General features: G+C 48.1%; 2 protein-coding genes across 9 annotated transcripts in view; one reads left to right on the top strand and one right to left on the bottom strand.

The window, feature by feature from the left end:
* Nucleotides 1–24691, bottom strand: part of IL13RA1 (interleukin 13 receptor subunit alpha 1) — a 439968-nt gene that overhangs the window by 228987 nt on the left and 186290 nt on the right. The gene's annotated exons all lie outside the window — the stretch shown is intronic.
* MBNL3 (muscleblind like splicing regulator 3) overlaps nt 1–24691 on the top strand; it is a 123090-nt gene that overhangs the window by 96292 nt on the left and 2107 nt on the right. For 3 of the 8 annotated variants that reach the window (XM_081897000.1, XM_081896995.1, XM_081896996.1), the window contains 6 exons: nt 6134–6334; nt 7877–8113; nt 11065–11118; nt 16671–16821; nt 19635–19670; nt 23383–23477. In XM_081897000.1, the coding sequence (XP_081753126.1) occupies nt 6134–6334; nt 7877–8113; nt 11065–11118; nt 16671–16821; nt 19635–19670; nt 23383–23477 (774 nt within the window). The remainder of the gene's footprint in view (nt 1–6133; nt 6335–7876; nt 8114–11064; nt 11119–16670; nt 16822–19634; nt 19671–23382; nt 23478–24691) is intronic. The other 5 variants (XM_081896998.1, XM_081896997.1, XR_014164634.1 and 2 more) reach the window with 5 other exon arrangements.

Genomic DNA, 24691 nt, shown 5'->3' with positions numbered 1-24691 from the left:
AACAAGGTCACCAGATCTCCGTAGTTAGACCTAAGATCCAGAAAGTATTTCGGGATGTCTTTAAATATCTCCACTCTTGATTGATGTATTTCCAAAGTCTTCTGAAAATGCAGACTCAATATTTTGTCTCTCTCCTCTTTTGTTTGGAGGGTAATCAAACAGTCTCTCACCCTGTTCTTTCTCCCCCCCTTTTCCAAGCCTGAAAGCACTTACTATCTTGAAATCTTACTTATCTGAATCTAGGTTCCAAAAGTCTGCAAATTCTTGCATAAGAAAGTCACTTAGGTTATCTTTCTCCAGTTCAGGTACAGCCCTGATCCTTAAATTTGTCTGTCTTTCCTTCAGTTCAATCATGGACAACATCGACCTGTGGTCCTCAAGTTGCCTACATATCGGTGGTAATCTTTTCCTCTACGGCCAGTGCTTTTTCCTTTGCTTCTTCAGCTGTCTTTCGGGTCAAAGTAGATTCCTGCAGCAATTTCTCAATAGATTCTGTATTAGAGTTCATCTTCTGTCCAAAATTATTAATGCTTGTAGTATTTTGGTCAATTTTAGTTGTTGCTTCAGCTAGTTGTTTACTTAATTTTTCCAAAGATTCATTGATTTTACCTAATGCCAAAGCTAAAACATCTTCAGATGCCATTCCCTTTGACCCAACTTGGACAGATGCTACCCCTGGTGGTGCATAAGGGCCAGATGCTGCTGCTCTTCGCTGCTGCCGAATTTTACCAGATCTTGTTGTTTTTTCCTGAAGCGAGTCTGCCATAACACTTTATCTGAAGCTCAAGGTCAATCCCACGGCCGGAGTTTGTTTTGCTGTGGGAAATTCCCCTGGCCAGTTTAAAGTGGAAAATTCCCTGGCCAGTTGTAGCAATTTCAAAGTTCCTCTAGGGGGACACAGTAACAGTCAATACTTGTTGCATTAAAATAACTTTTCCAAGTCCCCCATTTAACAAAATAAGCAACACTTTCAATTTCAGTTAATTTACAGTTCCTTAAAGTCCGGAGAAACCAGTCAGAATAAAGTATCTCTCTTGCAGAGTTAACTGTCAAAAGGTTACATTATCCATAAACAGCGCGATTCACAGTACGGCAATCTTATTGTCCATTGACAGCCCGTTCCCAGGCATTAAGCGGTGGTCTTTGTTTCCTTTGCTCTCTTTTTTGCAGGCAAAAATACTTCTCCCTTTTCCCTCCCTTCTCCTGCAGCTCAGGGAGGGAGATCTCTTGTATTGATGTTAGGGTTTAAGTCCTTTTAAAGCGATTTCCCAGGTCTTACCTTAGATGATCTTTGCTTTGATCTGTTTACAAGAAACGGAAGGCGGACTTCCTGTTTAAGCCTTCCCGCTTTGGTGCCAAATTAGTGCTTTTTCTTCCCTTATTTTCAGATCTTTAAGTTTAACCTACCCATGGGTAGTTGTTTTGATAGCCGAATTGTCACAGGAAAAAAGTCAGCGCTCTCCGGCAACAGCTGTGCAGCTTCACTCCACAAAAGAAGCAATTGACTCTCAGCACCGCACCGCTCACCCTGTTTCGCTCCGGAGCCCGGAGCCGGGTTCCTTTGCAGATTGGGGAGGCACTGAAGGTGCCCGCCGAGTCCCACGAACACAGGCTTCCCCCGCCTGTGGTTTTTGAAGGGTCCCCGCTTCGCCGTAGTGGCAAGACCCAATTTCCGCGGAGCTAACTCCCTCAGAGTTAGAGGGAATCTGCCATTGCCGATGGCCCCAACCCCGGAAGTCTCTGTTTCATAAACTTCTTATTTCTGTTAATATAACTTTTTTTTGTTTGTTCAGCTCCTGCCTAAGGCTCTAAATCACTTAAGTTTTCCCTCGCACAAGATAGCCTGTGGTAAATTATAGACATTCATTTAATTGGCATACCATGAGGTGGGAGCAGTGAGCAGGCTAGGTCCACTACTTTATTGGTGGATAATGGTGGGATCCGCTAGAAGGAATTATTGGTTTGTTTTGGTTTTATTTTATTGTGTACTTTTTATATTGTATTTTTATGTTGTGAACCGCCCTGAGATCTATGGATGAAGGGCGAAATCATCATCATCATCACATCTACAAACAGGGGTGAAAAACCTTATTTCTCTCTGGGAGGCAGGGGCTGCATCCCCTCAGGGACAGTCTGCCTGAGGGGTATATGCTGATATTGTAGAAAGGAAAAGTTGATGGGGCAATTTCCCTATCAGGAAAGATTACAGCATGGGGGAGGACCGTTAGTTTAGAGCAGTGGTTTTCAAGCAGGGTGCGGTGGCATGCTGGGGTGCCTTGAATGATGGTCAGGAGTCAGGACAACCCTGGCCTCTGTCTCTCTTCCCTCCCTCCTCTGATGCCCTCTCTCATCTCTGCCTCCCAAAGGCTTGCCCAGCTGTTTGTTGCAGCAGCCCTGGCTATAAGCTCCGCAGGCCAATGGTGCCTCTGGGAGGTGCAGTTCAGTGACCAGGGGCTGCTGCTAGAGCAGTGTTTCCCAACCTTTTTTGGGCAAAGGCACACTTGTTTCATGAAAAAAATCTTGAGGCACACCACCATTAGAAAATGTTTAAAAAATTAACTGTGTGCCTATATTGACTATATATAAAGTAACTCTCTTTAATAGGCATCAAATAAACACAAAGAAAGTATTTTATAATTACTTTATTATGAAATAGGACGCACCTACTTTTTTGGGGGGGGGAAATAAAGGAAATTTTTTTCCCTTTATTTCCCCCCCCCCAAACCAGGTCGGGGAACAGTGGGATGGTGGTGCTGCGCCTCCCCGCTGTCCCCCGAGCTTAAGGGGCTGGCCCATGTCTGCCTGGCGCAAGGGGCGCTCTGCTTCAGGGCGCCCCGCGCGTCGGGCGGCAGGCTACAGTCCGCAGCATGGGGAACCCTCTGTTTCAGGGTGCCCCACGCGCCCCCCGGGTGCGCAAGGCTTGCCAACACGAGTGCGGAGCACGGGGCGTCCTCCGAAGGGCGCCCCATGCTCCGCGCTGCCAGCTGCCGCCCGCAAGCCTTGCGCTCTCGGGGGAGATCCCCCGGGTGCGCAAGGCTGGCCAACAGCAGCGTGGAGCACGGGGCGTCCTCCAAAGGGCGCCCCGTGCTCCCGGCTTCCACCCGCAAGCCTTGCGCTCTCGGGGGGAGATCCCCCGGGTGCGCAAGGCTTGCCAACACCAGCGCGGAGCACGGGGCGTCCTCCGAAGGACACCCCGTGCTCCGCGCTGCCAGCTGCCACCCGCAAGCCTTGCGCTCTCGGGGGGAGATCCCCCGGGTGCGCAAGGCTTGCCGACACCAGCGCGGAGCACGGGGCGTCCTCCGAAGGACACCCCGTGCTCCGCGCTGCCAGCTGCTGCCCGCAAGCCTTGCGCTCTCGGGGGGAGATCCCCCGGGTGCGCAAGGCTTGCCGACACCAGCGCGGAGCACGGGGCGTCCTCCGAAGGGCGCCCCGTGCTCCGCACTGCCAGCTGCCGCCCACAAGCCTTGCGCTCTCGGGGGGGGAGATCCCCCGGGTGCGCAAGGCTTGCCGACACCAGCGCGGAGCACGGGGCGTCCTCCGAAGGGCGCCCCGTGCTCCACGCTGCCAGCTGCCGCCCGCAAGCCTTGCGCTCTCGGGGGGAGATCCCCCAGGTGCACAAGGCTTGCCGACACCAGCGCGGAGCACGGGGCGTCCTCCGAAGGGCGCCCCGTGCTCCGCGCTGCCAGCTCCCTCCCGCAAGCCTTGCGCTCTCGGGGGGAGATCCCCCGGGTGTGCAAGGCTTGCCGACACCAGCGCGGAGCACGGGGCGTCCTCCGAAGGGCGCCCCGTGCTCCGCGCTGCCAGCTCCCTCCCGCAAGCCTTGCGCTCTCGGGGGGAGATCCCCCGGGTGCGCAAGGCTGGCCAACACCAGCGCGGAGCACGGGGCGTCCTCCGAAGGGCGCCCCGTGCTCCACGCTGCCAGCTGCCGCCCGCAAGCCTTGCGCTCTCGGGGGGAGATCCCCCAGGTGCACAAGGCTTGCCGACACCAGCGCGGAGCACGGGGCGTCCTCCGAAGGGTGCCCCGTGCTCCGCGCTGCCAGCTCCCTCCCGCAAGCCTTGCGCTCTCGGGGGGAGATCCCCCGGGTGCGCAAGGCTGGCCAACACCAGCGCGGAGCACGGGGAGTCCTCCGAAGGGCACCCCGTGCTCCGCGCTGCCAGCTGCCGCCCGCAAGCCTTGCGCTCTCGGGGGGAGATCCCCCGGGTGCGCAAGGCTTGCCGATACCAGCGCGGAGCACGGGGCATCCTCCGAAGGGCGCCCCGTGCTCCACGCTGCCAGCTGCCGCCCGCAAGCCTTGCGCTCTCGGGGGGAGATCCCCCAGGTGCACAAGGCTTGCCGACACCAGCGCGGAGCACGGGGCGTCCTCCGAAGGGCGCCCCGTGCTCCGCGCTGCCAGCTCCCTCCCGCAAGCCTTGCGCTCTCGGGGGGAGATCCCCCGGGTGCGCAAGGCTTGCCGACACCAGCGCGGAGCACGGGGCGTCCTCCGAAGGGCGCCCCGTGCTCCGCGCTGCCAGCTCCCTCCCGCAAGCCTTGCGCTCTCGGGGGGAGATCCCCCGGGTGTGCAAGGCTTGCCGACACCAGCGCGGAGCACGGGGCGTCCTCCGAAGGGCGCCCCGTGCTCCGCGCTGCCAGCTCCCTCCCGCAAGCCTTGCGCTCTCGGGGGGAGATCCCCCGGGTGCGCAAGGCTGGCCAACACCAGCGCGGAGCACGGGGAGTCCTCCGAAGGGCACCCCGTGCTCCGCGCTGCCAGCTGCCGCCCGCAAGCCTTGCGCTCTCGGGGGGAGATCCCCCGGGTGCGCAAGGCTTGCCGACACCAGCGCGGAGCACGGGGCATCCTCCGAAGGGCGCGCCGTGCTCCGCGCTGCCGGCTGCCGTCCGCAAGCCTTGCTCCCGCCGCCCGACTCGCCCGCCTCCCTCCCACGGCACACCAGGCAACGTCTCGCGGCACACTAGTGTGCCGCGGAACACCGGTTGGGAAACACTGTGCTAGAGGACTTCCAAGGAGAGTGGAAAGGAGAGGCGGCTGAAGGAACACTCCACAAGGGAGGGTGTTCAAAAAGGGGTGAGGGACTGCCAGCTCTGCAGGCAAGGGGAGACATTACTGAGCTCCTGAGCCCCACAGGGGTGCTGTAGAAAGAAGGTAGTCCGTCAAGGAAGCCGTGGACTCAAAAAGGTTGAAAACCTTTGGTTTAGAGGAATTGTGAATAAGAGGTAACATGAAGGAAGTGTATAACATTATGCATGGCATTGAGAAAGTGGATAGAGAAAGAATTCTTTTTCTTGTAACACTAGAATACATAGCCATCCAATGAAAAGTGAATGTTGGAAGATTCAGGACAGAAAAAAGAAAGTGTCTCTTCTTACACTGCATAGTTAAACTATGGAACTCGCTCCCCGGGGAGACAGTGATGGCCTCCAACTGGGATGCCTTTAAAAGAGGATTAGACAAATTCATGGAGGAGGAGGAGGAGGAGGAGGAGGAGGAGGCTATCAGTGGCTAATAGCCAGGGTGGCTATGCTCTTCCTCCACTGTCAAAGGCAGTACATTTCTGAATCCTAGTTGCTAGAAATTGCAGGAGAGGATAGTGCTCTTGTGCTCAGGTTCTGCTTTTCTTAGGCTGGCTGGAAGTGTAAAACTGAAGTGACGTATTGATTCTAGACATGTGTTGCTTTAAGAAACCCAAAAGGTACCAGCCCTTTTGTCTATGCCAGGGGAGCTTCTTGCCAGCTTATCTGCCATGCGTCTCATGTCCAGAATTGGCTCGATCCCTTAACTCCCACCGGTGAATGCTTAATTGCAAGGTGCAGGGTAGGGGGACTGTGTTAATTGCCCAAGGTGCCTCCTTAATTGTGCTATTAAGCTCTTAACGATCATTGGCTGTTCCTTGTCCATACCAATGAAGATGCTTCTTGTGCCTGAAATGCTCCATGCACATCTGAATCAATGAAAGCAGGAGGAGAAGATCAGAAGCAAACCAAGAGGATTAATAGACTGAGAACAAGAGTCCTCCTCTTAGCCAGTGCAACTGAATCAAACATTTCCAGAGCTGGGGGTACAGGGGGTTGGACACAGGACCAGTGCATTCTTAGACCCTGCTAACTCCATGACCATTGCTTTCTTCTCTTTCTTGGCAGACAACTTTTCCTGTGACTCCTTCGCTTGCAACTAGCCCCACCATGGCATTCAGTCCCTACCTAAGTCACGTCTCTCCTGGAATGGGCTTGGTTCCTGCAGAGCTGTTGCCAAATACACCTGTCCTGGTGTCTGGGAACCCAGCTGTTTCTGTGGCAGGGAGCTCCACTGGGCAGAAAATGATGAGGACAGACAAACTGGAGGTATCTTGCACCCTGTACCAAATGGCGATGGTTGCTTTGCTTAGATGAGGAAGGCAGTTCTTAACCAAATTTAACTGGGCACCTTTTGCCTAAATGTCCTTGCCCTATGGAAGTTCTGCTGTGAGAGAGGAGAGGGGTCCAGATTCTGAAACCCTTTCTTCATTATGGCTCGGAACTAATTCCCCATTTTTTGAAGTCTTAGCTATACCAGTTCCTTGAGAACAGTGTAACATGTATCTTGTTTGACCTCTTAATCCAAAGACAAGGAAGCTCTTAAAGCCTTTTTCTTAATTGGCGCTGGAGTATACATCATCCCTTTTTCATAAGTTGAAGATCACTGTTTGCTTAAAATTGCTTCCCAGCTTCTGTCATCTAGTCTGGGTTTGAGAGTTTTGTTGTAAAAAAACGGAGTCGAGGGTCACTGGGGCTCAGTCAGAAGGGCTTTCAGGAGTGTTGCTAATAAAGTGGAACTGCCTCTACCTGACCCAAATCCCCAGGACTTGTTTGCAAAACCAAGGAAATCCTGCAGTAAGAGGTTGCTTATTCAGTGCTGTCATCTTGGATCAGCAAACCTTGTTTACATGGGTGGGAGATTCCAGCTGGTTTTATTTCTTCCAGCCCTCCTTGCTCACCATATCAGGTCTCTACAGGCTGGCACAGAATTCTGAAATCGATGCAACCTTCTATCCCCTAGAAAATAACTGCCCTACCGTTTCAGTAGCTAACAGTGCAGTAGAAAATGGAAGTGAACCAGGAGCCCCTATTAATATAGCGGCTGCACTTCTTCAGTAATATAGGTGTGATCTTGCTTCTGTTGGCTGGGAAGAGCTGTCACTCAGTGGCAGAGAATCTGTAAAGCATGCAGAAGCTCCCAGCAGAGAACAGGGTCTCACAGCCAAGCAGAGCAGGACTTAACCCCTGCTCATCAGCTGGGGATTGTGCCGCAAACCTCTTCCTCAGTGCATTGCTTTTTGCAGTGCCTTGCAAGGTGCTTTGATGTCCCAGCTTCAGAACATTAAAGCACCTTGCACATGACATCACACTGATTGCCAGGTGGGTGACACTGTCTGTGATTTGGCCTGTGAGGCCAACCCTGATAAGGATCTGCCCCATAGAGCCAAAAAGTTTCCACAACCCTGCTTTAAATAAATGGGAGGTGCAATGAGATGAAACATGACACTTACAGTGGTACCTCAGGTTACATACGCTTCAGGTTACAGACTCCGCTAACCCAGAAATAGTGCTTCAGGTTAAGAACTTTGCTTCAGGATGAGAACAGAAATCATGCTCTGGCGGCACAGCAGCAGCAGGAGGCCCCATTAGCTAAAGTGGTGCTTCAGGTTAAGAACAGACCTCCAGAATGAATTAATTACTTAACCCGAGGTACCACTGTAGTTGAGGGGCAGCTGAGATTTGCCCCCACCCCGCGGCTATGCTTTTTTTAGCCTTTTGTGTTCACATTAGGAGGAAAATGGAAAAGTGGTTTTTCCTGGGTGTTTTCGTGTGTTTTTCCTGGTTCAAATAATGCGGCTTTCTTTTAAGGTTTGCCGGGAGTTTCAGCGTGGCAACTGCACACGTGGCGAGAATGACTGCCGTTATGCTCACCCAATAGATATTGCCATGATAGACACAAATGAGAACACCGTGACGGTGTGCATGGATTACATCAAAGGGCGATGCTCCCGGGAGAAATGCAAGTACTTTCATCCCCCTGCACACCTGCAAGCCAAAATCAAGGCAGCTCAACACCAGGTGAATCAAACCGCTGCAGCCGGAATGGTAAGGGGGCCGTCGCCCAAGAAGGCCTTTGCAAAATGTTGTGTGTTTGGCCCACAAGGAGAGAAGGGGGGCAAGGGGAGCCTCCCCCACCTTATGTAATAGCATCAGAGTGTCCCATCACATCTCAGCATACACAGTCCAGGCCTGTTTGTGTCAACCCACTCTGCACGGTCCCTATACATGGGGGTCCCATATATCCTGGGGCTTTTAAAATGATGCACCAGCCCTTTCAATCCCCTAGAATTGAAAGGGCTTCAAATGTCACAAAATCCACCGTCCCCTGCCAATGTAGAAAATGTCCCCATTTTATTTCTTTGCTTCACATTCAGCCTTAGAAAAAGATTGAAGAACCCAAGAGCATTGCACATGGCATTACCCTGTCTCCCTGACCCCCCCCCCCCCGGCTGTGGCTCAGCTGCACAGCTTATAACTGATAGCAGCTTCACACTCAGGGTAGTGGGCCCAAACCTGTGGAACTCCCTACATAAGGTTGTGCTTCCAAAGGCGTGTGGGGTGGGCAAACATGCTTATGTGCCAGCAAGGAAATCTTACAGTAAACCCTAAATAGCTGTATTTTGCATGCAGAGCACAGTGCTCATTAGATGGTGTCGCTGGAAAGTAAATAAAGCAGGCATCCCCCTGAACAGAATCCATGTTGCCTGGAAAAATCCAGGAAAACCTGTCGCCCTCGACAGGTTCATAGAATTGTAGAGTTGAAGGGATCACAAGGGTCTTCTAGTGCAACCCCTGCAATGCAGGAATCTTTTGTCCAATGTGGGGTTTGAACCCACAACCCCCAGATTAAGAATCTCATGCTCTACTGACTGAGCTATCCATCATGAGCCATTCTGCCAGTCAGTTGTTGGACTGCAGCTCCTATCACCCATCCCTGTTGGCCGTGCTTGTTGGGGCTGGTGGGAGCTGGAATCCAACACAGGTTCTCATCCTCTGTGGTAAGGAGAGGCAAAAAAGGCTTTTTAAAATGGTGTGTGAGTGTTTGAGTTCAGGGGAAGGAAGGGGAAGGCTGAATAATTTATTGTTGTTATTTATCTATGCCCATTAAAAACAGTTTAACACACATTAAAATCACATGAATAATCAGGATCCTAAAAATATGCGCCTCAGGAGTCAAAGAGTCAGGGGCTAAAGAGGTGTGTCTTCAGCACCCAGCGAAATCTGCAGTGGTGGTGCCAGGTGCACCTCTGTGGGAAGGGCATCCACGGCTTAGGAGGGGCAGAGGGCATGGGAAATGGCTGTGCTACAATTTGGGATCTCCCTGTGAAACAGACTGGCAGAAGAGCTAGAGCAGATGAAAGGAAGAGGAGCTTCACACTCAGCATGTTAAGCATGGCATTTACTGCCATGGAGTGTGGTGGCAACCACTGGTTTCTGTAGCTTTGAAAGATGATTTGACAAATCCATGACAATCAGGAGAGTTCGCTTGGTGGTTGTTACTCATGAGGATTGCATGGATCTGCCACATCCAAACGACCAGTTGCTTTGGAGAAGCCACGGCAAAGGCCTGTTGCCATCATGCCCTGCCCAGCTTCACAGGGGGAGCTGATGGGCCAGTCTTGGAAACACAGTGGGTTCTGTCCAATGCTAGTCCTGCTCCAAGAAGACCCACTGGAATTAATAGACATGGCTAACTTGGGTTCATTGATTATAATGAGTCCACTCCGAGCATAATTAAGTTGGATATGACCCAACGTCAGCCTAGAGCAGCCTTCCCCAACTTGGTGCTGCAGTTCCAATCAGCGCCACTCAGCACAGCCCTACAATCCTGATGGGTGATGGAAACACTGCTGCTGCCAGCTGGGACTGGTGAGAGTTGGATTCTGAAACAGTTGGAGGGAACAGGCTGGGGTAGGCTTGACTTGATGGCTCAAGAGGACCCTTTGTATGTTCCTGTGTGTCAATGCCTGCTGTAATGCTCATTTCTGCACTGCTCTGAGCATGTCACTGTGGCTCTTCTTGTCTTGAGAAAGGTTGCTGCTTAAACCGGCACTTGAGTCTAAGCACTCTTACTCAGAATGAGTCTTTGGAACCATCAGCTCACGTCAGAGCTAATTCCTGACTTCTTAACTGTGACCCTGCTGGTCCCAGCTGCAACTTTAATTCATGCAACCCCTTCCCGGTGCAAACATCCAACTTGCCTTTCCAGTGTGCCCTTAATGAGCCTGTTTAAACTATTTATCGATCTCTTAAGTCGCCAGGGTCTTGCCACCCAAATAGCTTTGCATTATTCATTGCCTTCCTTTCAAGGCTCCGTGTTTGCCTTGTACCTCTTGAGTTTGGGGGCAGCCTTACCAGTCAGAGAACAGAAGTTGCTAGGCTACCAAAAAAATACCCCCAAACAAACCCCAAGAAGCTGCCATCTTGCCCACACATGCCTGTGCTTAGCCATTTGTGGCACATTGACAGGCAAAATGGAAAAAGGGAAGAGCATGAGGAACGCATGAAAAAATACAACTTTTTAAAAAAGGTTTTTTTAAAAAAAGAAAAAAGAAAACAAAAAAAAAACTTTTGCAGCAAGCTTTTCAGCACCCAAAATGCAAACAATTTAACAATGTATTATAATAAAAATTATCTGAATTATTTGGGAATTTGTAACCAGTTCTCAGTACTTGATGGAAAAGGGGACCCCCATAAAGTTCTCCCAGGTTCCAGGTGTTTCTGCATCTACCCTGCAGCAAAGGCAAAGCAAACCTTGATGTGTTACTTCAGTTGTCACAGGGCTCTCCACTGTGCATGTGTCATCTGTTTTTTTAATATATTGTATAATTCACTCATTTTATTTTGTTTTGTTTTCCTCACTTGCTCCACAATGTCCACTCTTTTTTTTTTTTTTTTGATGCATTTCTGCTTGCTGTTTTTTCTGTTGTTTTGCTTGAACCCCGATCCCCTTCCTTGGCTCATTACCATCATGTGCTCGCTGCCTGCTAATTAAGACTCAGCCAGCTGTCCGATCAATGAAGCGACCCCTCGAGGCAACCTTTGACCCGGTACTTGGACCTCTCACCTTCTCGCTTTGCATGTCACCCATCTTTAGACTTCATGGAATACATCTCTCTTTCTATCTGTGTGTCTTTCTCTGTCTTTCTCATATCTGTTGTATATTGTGTGTTACCTAAGGAGAGTGCCCATCAGACAGGAAATAATGTCCCATTCACTCCACTGTCCCACCAAAGGAAACTTTGCAACCTCTGGCTTAATTGAAAACCATTTTTCGGTGACGGACGGTGCCTTTCACCACCCTCCTCCTCCAAAAAGACCAGATGTGGTTATGGAGCAATGCAATTATCACAGTGTTTTTCAATCAGTCTGTTTTCAAACAGCGACAGCTGCCGCATTTTTATAGCACGGAACACAGAAGGTTCTGTTTCACACCTTTGGTCTGAAATGTCTCAGGGGAAGCCTTCAAGGAGTTTCAGTGGCAGGGAGCCGAGGGCCCAGCCAAGGCCCACACTTCGGTGGGCACATTGCCACCCTAATTGCTGCTCACATGCCAATGCACAGACACAACTCGGAATGCTTGGGAGTTCTCTGGCTTGCTTGGCATGATTTGGTGGCAGGTTTGAGCAGCAAACCTTCATTTGGAATTGTTTGTGTCCAAACCTAGCCTTGCCGTTGACAAAAGACACAATTCAGACAGCAGAGAGGGGTCTAGTTCCTGGCTTTTTAATCTGATCAGTTTTGTATTATCAGCTTTGCTCTACAGTAGGCACTTTGGAATTTCAGAAGAAGCCCTTCCCAAGATGATACCGAACACCATTCATGGGGGTGGGTGGGTTTACCCAGGACTGAACCTGGGTCTAGGGCTGCCCCACTTCCAACCACAGTTTCATAGTCCCACTGCCAGGTTGCAAAACTGGTGGTGCAACTTCCATGGGGGGTGGAGACTTGTCAGAGTTCCCTTGCTCCTGTTGACACATTTTGTTTGGGTGGGGAGAAGCCAGCTGCCAGTCACTCAGAGTAACAAGCTTGGGAAAGTTACCTCTGAAAATGCAACTGCCCCAGATGCAAAAGAGGGGAGGCAGTTTCTCCCCTAAATTCTGCTCTGAACTTGGGCTGAATAGACAGTCATTCAAAAGCTCATCCCAGCCTGCCCTGGGTCACCCTCTGCCTGCTGCAGAGCGTTTGATTTCCCCCTTTTCCCGCAGCTATGAACCACAGAACCCAGTCAGGGGAATGACTGTACTTTCTAGCAGGCTAGCAGGTCCCTTCTGCTATTGCATTCTTTTCATGCTGCCAGAGTCTTCTGCAGGAAACCTATTCAGAGCAAAATCGGAGTCAAAGTGCACATTTCGTTCTGTGTCTAGCCTGGCAGCTCCCTGGTTAAGTCTGCTGACCTCTTTTAGAACAAAGGCAGCTAGAGACTTTAGTATGTGCTGCTGCCTTTGACTAGATAACCTGCTAGATATATGTATTTAGAAGTGGATTAATGGATTAAAAAGGCAGCCCTGATTCATGGGTTTTGTGGATGTTAAAATTGCCTTTAATATAAATATGCTTAAATCTGGCAAACGTAGATGTTTTCCCCCTGCACCCATTTTTCTCCCTCTATTGGAGGGGAAGCTGAACCTAAGGTTATGTTTCTTACAATATTTCAAAGAATCAGGGAGCTGGAAGGGATCATGAGGGCAGTGGCGTAGCGTGGGTTGTCAGCACCCGGGGCAAGGCAAGTAATTTGCGCCCCCTAACCCGTGGATTTGCACACCCTAACCCTAACCCCCAGATGTTGCGCCCAGAGCGGCCGCCCCCCCCCGGCACCCCCCACGCTACGCCACTGCATGAGGGTCATCTAGTCCAACACTGTAGTGCAGGAATCTTTCACCCACTATGGGACTCAAACCCACAACCCTGAGATTAAGAGGCTTAAGCTCTGAGGCTTGGCCTTTATAGGGGCTGGGGGCTGGGATTGATCCTTTTGTGTCAGTTGATGGACTGCTCTGGAGCTGGTACCACAGCCTAGATGACACCCTCAAGCTTCGGAGCTCTGCCTGCCAGTCTTGCAGTATGAATTGCACTAGTGGTTCAAGAATTAAAGTGCTGCTTGGAGCTTGGCTGCTGAAGGCCCTGTTTTCAGATGCACACACGCAAGCCCATGCAAAACCTGATGTAAAAGTGCTCCAGTCACATGGCCAAATTCATTCTCCAGGCCTCCACTTATCTCCATGCTACACCTTACCTATGATAGTGGAGGTTGCAATATAGTAAATCTATGAGGCTGTGGTTTTCATGGGCTCGGATGCTTATTTAAGAACCCAATAAACCAGCCCGTGCTTGCCTAACCCAAACTGGGCCAGTGCTGTACTGAGAGCTGTGGGACAGAGCATAAGGTCCCTCTGATGTGCAGTCTCCATGGTCTTTCAAAACTGAAGTGAAACCTGTTTCTGAAACTGTCAAGTTTGCCATTTGCACTCCTGCATTTCCATTCATGATATATTATAGACTGTTATTCCCCCTTTGGTTTTGCACTCGGTGCCTAGACTTAAAGGTACCAGTGTTAGGGGGGGTAAGGGCAGAGTCAGCCCACCAATGAGGCAGGGTGAAGCACTTACCTCAGGCAACAGAAGTGCAAGAGGTGGTGTTCCACTTGCCCTACCACTTCCACCACCGGTGGAATGACCCGAAACAGGATGTGCTACCCTGGGAGGGGGAGAGTCCACATTTGGAATTCTCTGCATAGTTGCCTCATTCTGAAAAGGATATTGTAGCATAGAAAAAAGTTCGAGAATGGCCATGCAAAATGACCAAAGGGATAGAGTCACACCCACACCCTGAAGAAAGCTTGCAGTGTTCAGGACTTTTTAGTTCAGAGAAAAAGGTGAGTGAGAAGTGGCATGATAGAAGGTACTAATATTATGTGTGGCAAGGAGAAAGTTTGTCTCCCTTTCTCATAAGACTGGAACTGGTGGATGTCCAATGAAGCCAAATGATGGAAGATTCAGGACAGATAAAAGAAATTTCTTCTTTGTGCAGAGCATAGTTAAAGTGTGGCACTTGCTTCCACAGGAGCCTGGATGGCTTTAAAAGAGGATTAGGCACATTTGCAGAGGATACAATTATCAATGGCTACCAGCCACAATAGGGATGATCAATAGCCAGAGGCAGTACTGCATCTGAATGCCAGTTGCTGGAAACCACTGGAGGGCAAAGTGCTCTTGTGCTCAGACCCTGCTGGTTGGCCACTGTGACAACAGGATGCGGGACTAGATAGGCCATTGTCCTCATCCAGCAGGCTCTTCTTATAGTCTTCCCTTATGTCTGTGTTTGCCCGCCCTTTTCATCCAAAGGGCATTCATAGCTTGCCTGTAAAATATAGACAGACCAACAAGGGAAAGGAAATCCTAGGTACCTGTACCTGATGCTACAGGTTCTCATAGTGTTTTTGTGCTGAGCCTTTCCAAATCAAGAATGCACAGTGTGGTTCTGTTGCAATGATATACTCCCATAATCCCAACCCAACATTGTCAGTGGTCAAGGCATCATGGGAGCTTGTGGTCAAGTAACATTTGGAGGGTCATGAGTTCCACATCACCAGGCAACTCAGAGAGTGATGGGTACATGGACTCTCATGCCATCTCTGGAAACCATGTACCCTACTTAGAAAGAGAGCCCCCCCCCTCGAGAATTTGGCTCAGTATTTTTCCCACAAGCCCAGAAGACTGCAGGGGATTTAATTGAAATCTTGAGTGAGGTTGGGTGAGTAAGGAGTTAACTGTTCAAAAGTAGTTAATGGTTAAGAAAAGTTGGCACTTCCTTAAACCTTTCCCCTATGTCTCCCCATTGTTGAGACATGTTCTTTGGGGATAAGCAACAGGCAGAGCAATATACCACACAGCAATTTGAAAGCATCCCCCCCCCCTTCGAATCTGATGGTGAAACAGGTTTGACTGACTTGGAAGCACCTTGATGTGGCAGGTCTAAAAGAGACAATTTGCTTGTAAGAAAGAGGTGGCCTGTTAACAGAGGGGTGGGGGCAAAACAATTTGCCTTTTGGTGAAATTAATCATATCTCATCGTTCACTGAAATCACACACAAACGCACATATACATGGCAACAACAGAAAACCAAGGGATCCAGTTAGCAATAGGGTCTGGCAACCTCAATTCACAACCCTGTTGAACCAAGGAGCTTAAGTGGGATTAGGCCTGATGTTTTGTACACACCCATTGGTGCAACAACTGCCCCACCCCACCAGCCTATCCCTCATTCTGCCCAATAAAAGTGGTAGGTGATTCTAGCAGTTTTGCTGCTTTGCCCTTGCAAACATTTCCTAGTTTCTCTGCAGTTCCAGAAGCCCTTGGCAGCTGAAATAAGAGTTTAATCTGTAATGTTTGTTTCCTTACTGAAAATTCAAGCCTAGCATTTCTCAAGAGCTCAGGGAAGGCAGCAATCTATGATGCATTTTGCATATGCAAAATTTGCTTAACATCATGAAAACAGCTAAACCCCCTACAGCTTAGTGGCATTCCTCTCCAAATTCCTCCCTAAAATTTATCCAGACCAGAATTCTTTTTATCCTCATGTTGAGGATATTTGAGTCCTTGTATGAATGGTGTTGTAGAAATAACAGTTGTGGGGTCACTTCAGAGCTATATCAGATGTGAAGTCACCTGACGGGTGGGAAATAATTTCTCTATATTCATGCCAGATAGGATGAGAAACAGTTTTCCCTATTCTTTTTAATCCGTGTATTCAAATGCACACAGAGTTAGCACATCATGTCAGGAACCCAAAATAGGCACAGGGAACAGGACTGATGCTTATACATGTAAACTTTAGCTAACCCTAGCACAGCTAGCATTTCAGTTTACTTGATGCTTATGCTAATCTTCTCTGTTGTTTTTTTAATAGCTGTTTTGCCTTCCTACCTTCCTGCCTTCCTTTCTTAGTTGGTAATTTTATTTTGGGTTTTTTCCCCTATGCTTGTTGCCTGCAACTGCCTTCTGAGTCTTCCTCTGACCAAGATAAAATTATTCCTGATTTACCCCTACTCCCTGTGTCCTATATATATTAAATCTCAAGATGTTCTTCCTTTGGGCACAGTCCTACTTTGGGTATAAACCAATTTTAAACTTGCTTAGCTGTCAGGCATACCCAGTGCCAAATTATTGGGGGTAGTGAAAGTTGCCGATAATTTCTTTTGTTGGTTCTTGACCTGAGCTGCAGCAGCAAAACTTCTTCTGAAACCTGCTTTGAGTTTGAGATGTAGATGTGCCCTTCAGAGCACTCACTCCCCCCACTGTTTTGTTTTGTTTTAATTCATTGGCACAATTTCACTTTCCCCATCTGCACTAACTGCATATTCTGTGAAGTTGTGGTGATGATGATGATGATGAAGTTGACGGTTATCTCATTGGAGTCTGCTTGACCTATTCCCCCACCTTGGTTTTTGATCCAACACAGTTGCAGGTGATTTGCAGAGTGCACAGCATGTCTTGTTTGATCATTGCTTTGTCTAAAATTTGTTCTCTTCTCCTTTTCCCCCTTCCCCCAATTTCCCTTCTTTGACCCACCACATTTGGTTCCCTCCATTTCCTTCTGCAGGCGTTGCCACCTGGTGCTCTTCAACCTTTACCAAAGAGGCCAGCACTTGAAAAAAACAATGGTGCCACCACAGTCTTTAACCCGAGTGTTTTCCATTACCAACAGGCCCTCGCAAACATGCAATTGCAACAGCCAACCTTTATCCCTACAGGTAAGTCGCCTGGGGCTCTTGCCTCCCACTACCCTGCCCTAGCTTCCATGGGAGGGAAAATGCTACGTTTAGAGGCACTTGTGAGACGCCTTCTCTCACGATTCCCGCACCCTGATCTGCCCTTGCTCTTGGAGGGTAGGTGCAACTGTATGACTTCGCAAACGTGGCTTTTGCTGTTTGCTGAGCAGGTTGCTGTGCTGGCACAACTCCCTGCGCCCCGCCCCCACCTCCCAATTGCACCAGCACAGCCTCCATTTTGCTGATCTGCACAGGTGTTGCATGGCGACAGGTGCATGAGTCATGAGATTCCACTCAGGGGAGTTCAGATAGATGCTGAGTTCACAAGGAGGAGGAGGAGGAGGACGATGTGTTGCCACAAAGGGATATGGAACAGCTAGGGCTCCATCTCTCTCATGTTAGCTTGCTTTGGAGGCTGAGGATCCAGTGTGGCTCCCAGTGCTCAAGCAATGGGCCTTGTTTTGAAAGGATTGGTGTTGGAACTATCTCTTTGCACAACCTTTGGACTTAAAAAAAGGAAAAGAATTGCAGTTGCACCCAGGAGCTTCTAGCTTTTTAACAATGCCACTACAATAACTATGATGCCTTATGATGCTAAGATGTGCTGATGTGCTTTTTATGAAGCCCGTTCCTAAGAGTCTGGCAGAAGATATATTTACTAACCTTTTTATTGGGGTGGGGGGTTGTCTTCAAATCCTGGTAGATGCTGTTTTTTTAAAATATATATTTATCTCTTTACAGTTCTGTCCCTTCACTGATTTAAAAGCCAGAACAATCACCTTCTATTTCCTTTTCAGGACCTATAAAAACAAATGCTAAATTTCTGCCCCCACCCCATTATTTTCTTTTATTCTTCCTTACTATTTCTCCCTTCATGTTTCCACAAAATTAACCAAGAGCCAATACCTGGATTCTTGGGCAGTTACCAGTGTGTGCCTGCTTAGAAGTGTATCTTGGCCACAATCTGGGATTCCAAGAACTCAATCTTGGACCTGGATTTAAAAAGATAGAAGACCTCACAAACAGGATTTGAAGTATGAGCAACAGAAAGAATTATAGCTGACTGTAATATTGTTATATATGAGATAGAAGACAGGGTGCAGCAAAAGGGGAGAAAATAAGATAACAGTGGAAAATGGGATGGGAAGTCAGAAAAACAGAAAACAAAATTATGTATTGAAGAGTATGTGGATTTTTTTCTTTTTGCCTTGAAATTTAATAAAAAATATTTTTAAACTTTAACAAATTAAAAAGATAGAAGACAGTTGTTCTAAACAATTGCTGAAACAGCCCTGCTACTCTCTTTCAGCCCTAAGGACTAACAGCTATAACCAAAGCATAAAGGAGTTCTGCTGGCTTTGGGTTCAGAAACAGCCATTCACAAAAGTGCGGGAGGAAAACCAAGTCCTGCTCGATTACAAACGTAGGGAGTTGCCATTTATTGAGTCCAGACCAGTGGCCTATCTAGGTCAGTATTGTCTGCACTGACTGGCAGCAGCTGTCCAGAATTTGAAGCAAGGACTCTTTTTCTGTCCTACTTAGAAATGCTGGAAATTGAATTTTGGACCTTCTACATCCCAAATAGGTGCTCTGCCCACTGAAGCCACAAGGACAGATGAGCCTCCCATTACCAGTTTAGGAGCTTATGCTGTGTTCTCTTTGACCACAAAACTATTAGGCTTGCCTGCTCATTTTCCCATAGGACAGGAGTGGGGAACCTTTTTCAGCCTGTGGGGGGGCTGCGTAACCTTCTGAGGGCACATGCCTATGGTGGGCGGGGCCAGAGGCAAAAGTGGGCAGGGCAATGAATGCACATTTTACCTCTACTGACACTATGCTTTCTGTGGGAAGCACTGCCCTTCACAAAGTCTTGTGTCAATGAGTCACACTCACAAGCATGCCCTGGACAGGAAGTGGGCCAAATTGGGATAGCTCAGTCGGTAGAGCATGAGGCTCTTAATCTCAGGGTTCTGGGTTCAAGCCTCATGTTGGACAAAAGATTTCTGCATTGCAGGGGGTTGGACTAGATGACCCTTGTGGCGCCTTCCAGCTTCACAGTTCTGATCAGTTACAGTATGATCCATAATCTTACTGGTTTATTTATTGAATTTCTATCCCACCCTTCTTTCTGAAGGAGCCTAGAGTAGCAAATGCATCCACAGCTGTTATCATTGGCTGATGCTTTTTTAACTGTTTTAATACAATTAAAACATTCTAAAAACAGCTAGAGTTTAAAAACAGTTTCAATTAAAACCATCCTAAAAACCGTTACAACTGAAAACCTTATCTCATCCAGTGATCTCAGGGTTGCCAGGAACAGTATATTTCAGCCACCAAGTGCCTGGGTAAGAAGGACACTTTCAAATTCCTCCTGGAAGTCATTACTGAGAGAGACTGGCGCACCTTACCAGGGAGGGCATTGCGCTACCAGGAAACCACAACTGAAAAGGCCATGTCATGGGTAACTGCCAATCTGGCAGTCCCAGTGGCAGCACCAACAAGAAGAGCTCTGGGTGTGCGAGTTTGAAACTCATCCAAGCACAGCTGGCTGTCAAGAATCCAAGGATTGTTCACATTTGCCTTGATCTTGTAAAGGCTGAACTATAAGATCTGGTTCAGTCACGGTGAATCTTAAATTTTACATTTGTGTTGGCGGTAGATGCAGCAGTAGCAGCAATGGAGGATAATCTCCTTTTTCTTTTAGAAAGAGTTTTTGTATGTTAACACGTTAACTGCTTCACTAATGAAATGTCCCTTCTGTTCATCTCTCCACGCTTCACTGCATGGGTTCGCAGGGTCTGTGCTGTGCATGACTCCCACAGCAAGCGTTGGTAGGTCTTTCTCCACAAACTTAAACTTTTGCTAAGCTGAATGAGGCCATTGTGATCCACTGTGTCGCTGGGGGGGGGGGGGCAGGAAGCATGGTGTGATGCCATGCCATGTGTCATGATCTGCTGTTGTCTTAAAAGCTGAAATGGTCATATGCCTTTTCACGTCCATGCAGTGTGGCAAATTCAATGACTAATAAGTAGGGCAGAGTCAAAACCAGTGTCAAAAAACACCTCCCTCTTCCTTTTTGGCAGTGCCCACAAAAATGCCAGCCCAACCTTTTATGTTGCCCTCTTGCTGTCTCTCCTAATTGGCTGAATCCACCCTCAGTGACATCATCGCTTAGCCAAATTCAATTGGTGGCATGGCAGCATGATGTTGTCTGGTTCACCTGGTGATTCCTAATTGGCACCATCCTGTTTCTTGTGTGATCCATGATTGGCTGGGAAGAAGTAGATTGTTGGGAGGATCCTGCCAAATGGTAGCAGGTAGGGGAAACAGTGGCAGTAGACAATAAATGGGGATATTCTCCTAGCTAGGAGGTTATTCAGAGAATATTTCTATTTCCCTGAAAGCCCCATTTTCAACCTAAAAATCTGAAATGGGAGACTGTTTGGCAAAACGCTTTAAATGAACCAACCTGAATAGGATTGAACAATTGAAAGCCTAATCAATCAACTAGACCATTTGACAAAGCCCCTTTTAATAAGCCAACTTGAATAGGTCAATTCTTAGCATCCATGCTGGTTCTGTGACAAAGGCAATAGTTTAACCTCTTCCTCCTCCACCTCCTCCTCCTCTGCGTTGTCTTTTGGGTCAAATGACACATCAGTGCCACGTTTCCTGGGGTGAAAGGGGAGCCTGTTATCGGCTTGCAAATATTTCTTTTAAACGCATGCAACTTTTTAAACTCTTCTTGACTATCATAGGAAGGGGAGAAAGGAGCCAGGTGAGGGGACAGGAGGATGTGCTGATATGGCCTTTAAAAAGTAGATTATTGATCTTGCAACCAGCATTCCGTGATTAGTAAATCTGATGCTGCTTTTTTCTTTTAATGTTGTTGCTTTATGGAATGGCATTTTATGGGACTCAAAATGTTGCATTTAGTTTTCCACTCACACACCCCTTGCTTTAGCTGACATTTTGTACATCTCTTGCTGAGGTTGTGTTTAGCTATTAAGGTAGGATAGGAATGTTTAAAATAAGTAATGAATTGCATAAGAAGACTGTCGGTGAATGGGTGGGGATTCATGTGATTAAACGCTCCTCCTCACATGCACAGGAGCATAGGGTTGTATTCAGTGTGTGCCCTGTTCGGAGTAGAGCCATTGAAATTACCAGTCATGGCTAATTTGGGTCCATTCATTTCAGTGGTTCAACTCCCAAGTAAAACTTAGTTGGGTACAAGCCATAGGAACCAACCTTGCCCTGAGTCACACCATTAGTCCATTTAGCTCAGTATTGTCTACACTGACTGGCAGCAGTTTTCTGAGATTTCAGGAAGGGATTCTATCTCAGCGCCACATGGAAATGGAACCTGGGACCTTCTACGTGCAAGGCAGGGGCTCTCCCATGGAGTTACAGCTCTTGTTCTTTCATCTATAGAGCTCAGTGATAGAACACCTGTTTTGCATGTAGAAGGTCCCAGGTTCCATCCCTGGCATCTTTGTGTAGGACTGGGTATATTCCTGGTCAGACCCAGTCAGCACAGACAATGCTGAGCTGAATAGACTTATGGTCTGACTCTCCCTATAAGGCACCTTCATTCATAGAGAGAAGGAACACATCTGCAAGCAGTTTCTAGCCTGTGCCTGACACCCTACTTTTCTTAATAACAACAGTTTCACTATTTGTACCCCACCCCTATGACTGGGTTGCCCCAGCCACTCTGCCTTGCTTCCAGCATAATAAAAGCACATCAGACATTAAAAACTTCCCAATACAGGGCTGCCTTCAGATGTCTTTGGAAAGTTGTATAGTTGTTTATCTTTTTGACACCTGATGGGAGGCTGCTCCACAGGGAGAATGCCACTGCAAAGAAGCCCCTCTGCCTGGTTCCCTTTAACTTCGCTTCTTGCAGTGAGAGAATTACCACAAGGCCCTCGGAGTTGGACCCTTAGTTTCTGGGCTGGACGATGGGGGTGGAGACGTTCCTTCATGTCTACAGGGCAGGGACTTGGAGGAGCCATGTGATGCCATTCCTTCTTCAGCTTAAAGTGATACATTCCAGACTCATGTTCAGGTCCTCCATGAGAAATGAGCAAGGGAGTTTAGAGCTTGCAATGTTTTAGGTCACGGTCCTATTTTATCCTACACACAACTTGCTTTAAATTTGAAGTACCTGCCCTATGTCCTCAGGGCAGGGCAGGTTAAAAAATAATAATGCCTACACTGAACCCTCTTTATTTGAAAGCCAGCCCAAGCATGCTGTGTTCTCCCCAGCCTCACCACCTGCAAAAAAGCAAACATGACTCTGCAAGAGAGACTAGATCTGAGGGCCTTATCCTTGCAATTTCAAGCTTATAAACCCTGCAGGGGATTTTATCAGGATGCTTCTTTTCCTGTGTCTGACTGAAGCCGTGTACCCACCATACATTTAAAGCACATTCTCAGTCCTCCAAAAGTCCTGGGGGTTGTAGTTTGTTAAAGGGTAAACTACAGTTTCCAGGGTTCTTCCTGGGAGGGAGCAGAGAATGTGTTTCAAAGGTGCTTTACGTATGTGTTGTGTCCACAGCCCAGAACAAACTCCTCACCACTTGACTAATCGTACTCCTTTTCCAAAGTCTACATTCTCCAAAATCCCAGAGCCCTGTGGTCTATTTAAGGTCCTTAAAGTGGGTCACAGCCCCACCCCCCAATGTTGCTTCTTTCTAGCTCCCATGTTATTTCTGCTTTTCAGGAGGTGTTAGTAATGTCGCAGAAACAGTTCTCCCTTCACCCTTCCTCCACTCCTTTTGAAGGACTCAGGCAGGCAAAACAGGGTGAAATAGCACCCATGAGATCCTTGTCACAGAACTAGCAGCTGTGCCCAGTTGGCATCAAAGGAAAGGGGAGGATGCTTATTGCACCTGGCAGCCATGACATGCAGAGGGATGGCCACTACAACATGCGCCTGAGTGGTGGCATCTTGTGCAAGCACTTGCTCAGAAGCGAGCTTTGTAACTTTTCAGATTCACAAAACTGGGGGTGGGGGACAGCAACCTTTCAAAGCACCCCTGTGCTATCATGGCACCCACAAGAGCAGCCTGGTGTGGCTCATTTCGGGTGCCCCTTCACCAGCCACAGCCTCCAATATGGGGGGGGGGTTCCTGTTTGGCAGTCTGCTCTCCTTCCACCCATCTTTGGAAACTTGCCACCCCCACCCAGAGTCTTATACATCATTGTTCTGCTTATAAATGTTTACTAAGTGTTGAGAATATTTTGGTTTTTTCCTTAATTACAATTGTAATTGGCTTTTCCCCTCCCTCTTTTTTTCTCTTTTTTGTTTTTATTTTTCAACCTCCCCTCCCCCTTTTCCCTGTTGCCATATTTGCTTTGCACTGTGGTTGCATGCTGGGTCCCGCCCTGCCCTGATGTCTCCTCCCATGACGTCACCATGGCTTGTCACTGTGACCCCCGGCACGCATCCTCCCCGCCCCGCCACACATCACCGTGGTTACACAAAATGCTCCGCCCTCCTGTTATGTCGCTTCCATGGCTTCCTACTGAAAAAAGTTCCCATGATGCACGGTGCTACGCCCACCACTGTTTCTGCAGCAACATCACCTGCCACCAGCGTTCCTTTCGCTGCAACTGCTACAGCCAATCAGGTTTGGCCCTTTCAAATAGCTTTGTTTTGCAATGTTCAGATATTGTGCAGGAGCCACACTCACATGGGGCAGAGTGCCATTTTCACAGTTAAGGGGGTTAGGAGTGGGGCATGGCATCATCATCCTTGTTAACTGTTTGCCCAGCACCCCCCTGCCGAGGCCATTCATGTGGAGTCACAACAGTTAACAGCTGTCTCTTTAAAGGTCTCCAGGGGGGGAGTGTTTGTGAGGGGTGGGGTGCTCTTTTTCACATGACCACAGGTGCAAATGTAGAGACTTTTAACATGAGTAGCACCCCCATGATAAGGTGTGTTTTTTTGGTTGCTCAGGCATTTTATTATGCAAAGTTGTTTCTTTTTAAATCTGATGGTTGTGTCTATATTTTGATAATTTTATGCAACCGTCCCAATAGCTTGACCTCACCCCCAAAGATGCACTCCTCCATTGTCTCCCAACACAGAGAGATGCCAACTGTTTTTAAAGTCTGGTTTCATTTTTAAAAAATTTAAAATACATATTTTTTTACCATTTTAGGTAAACCGCTTAGAGATATTATTATTTTATTAAGCAGTATACAAAAATGCCCAGATAGAGCCTTCATCTTGTGAGGAGTGTTGTCAGTGGCATCTCTGTGGCAGACATGCCATTAGAAGTATTTACATTCCCCTCCCCCTTCTGTCATCTTCAATTGTGGGTCAGGGGTCACCATCCCATGGAATATGAAGTTCTTGGGTGAATGGGTGATGTAGGTGTGGTTCTAGAAGTAGGAGATTGGTGGAGTGGGTGAGGAGGACCCTGTCACATTAAAGGTCAAGTCTGACAGGGAGAAGCACTTGAAGAATCGAAGCATTCCCTGCCTGATCATCTGAGCTGTGCTGGGAAATTGCACTGAGCTACAATGTGGGGTTTGTTTATTTTTAATCTTTGATAGATTCATTCATGTCTCTTCTGCTTTGTTTTCTGAAACAGAAGCATCACATCAAGGTTCTCTTCTTTGAAGTGTTTCTGCCCAGATAGAAAGCAGAAATAAAAAAGAACTATTAGTTTTTAAAAATAATAATAAATAATGGTTTTGAATGGGAAAAGATGGTCACTTCTTCCACTCACCCATCCCAACCATTAATATATATTGTGTCAGCAGGAAGTTCCATCTTTCTTCTTCTAATATATATAATCTGATATAACTTTGGGGCAACCATCTTTTTGCCTTATAA

Source organism: Podarcis melisellensis (assembly GCF_964234715.1).
Source record: "Podarcis melisellensis genome assembly, chromosome: Z".
In the NCBI taxonomy this organism is placed as follows: domain Eukaryota; kingdom Metazoa; phylum Chordata; class Lepidosauria; order Squamata; family Lacertidae; genus Podarcis; species Podarcis melisellensis.
Note: the sequence above shows the minus strand (reverse complement) of the source record. Positions and strands in the feature narration are given on the sequence as shown.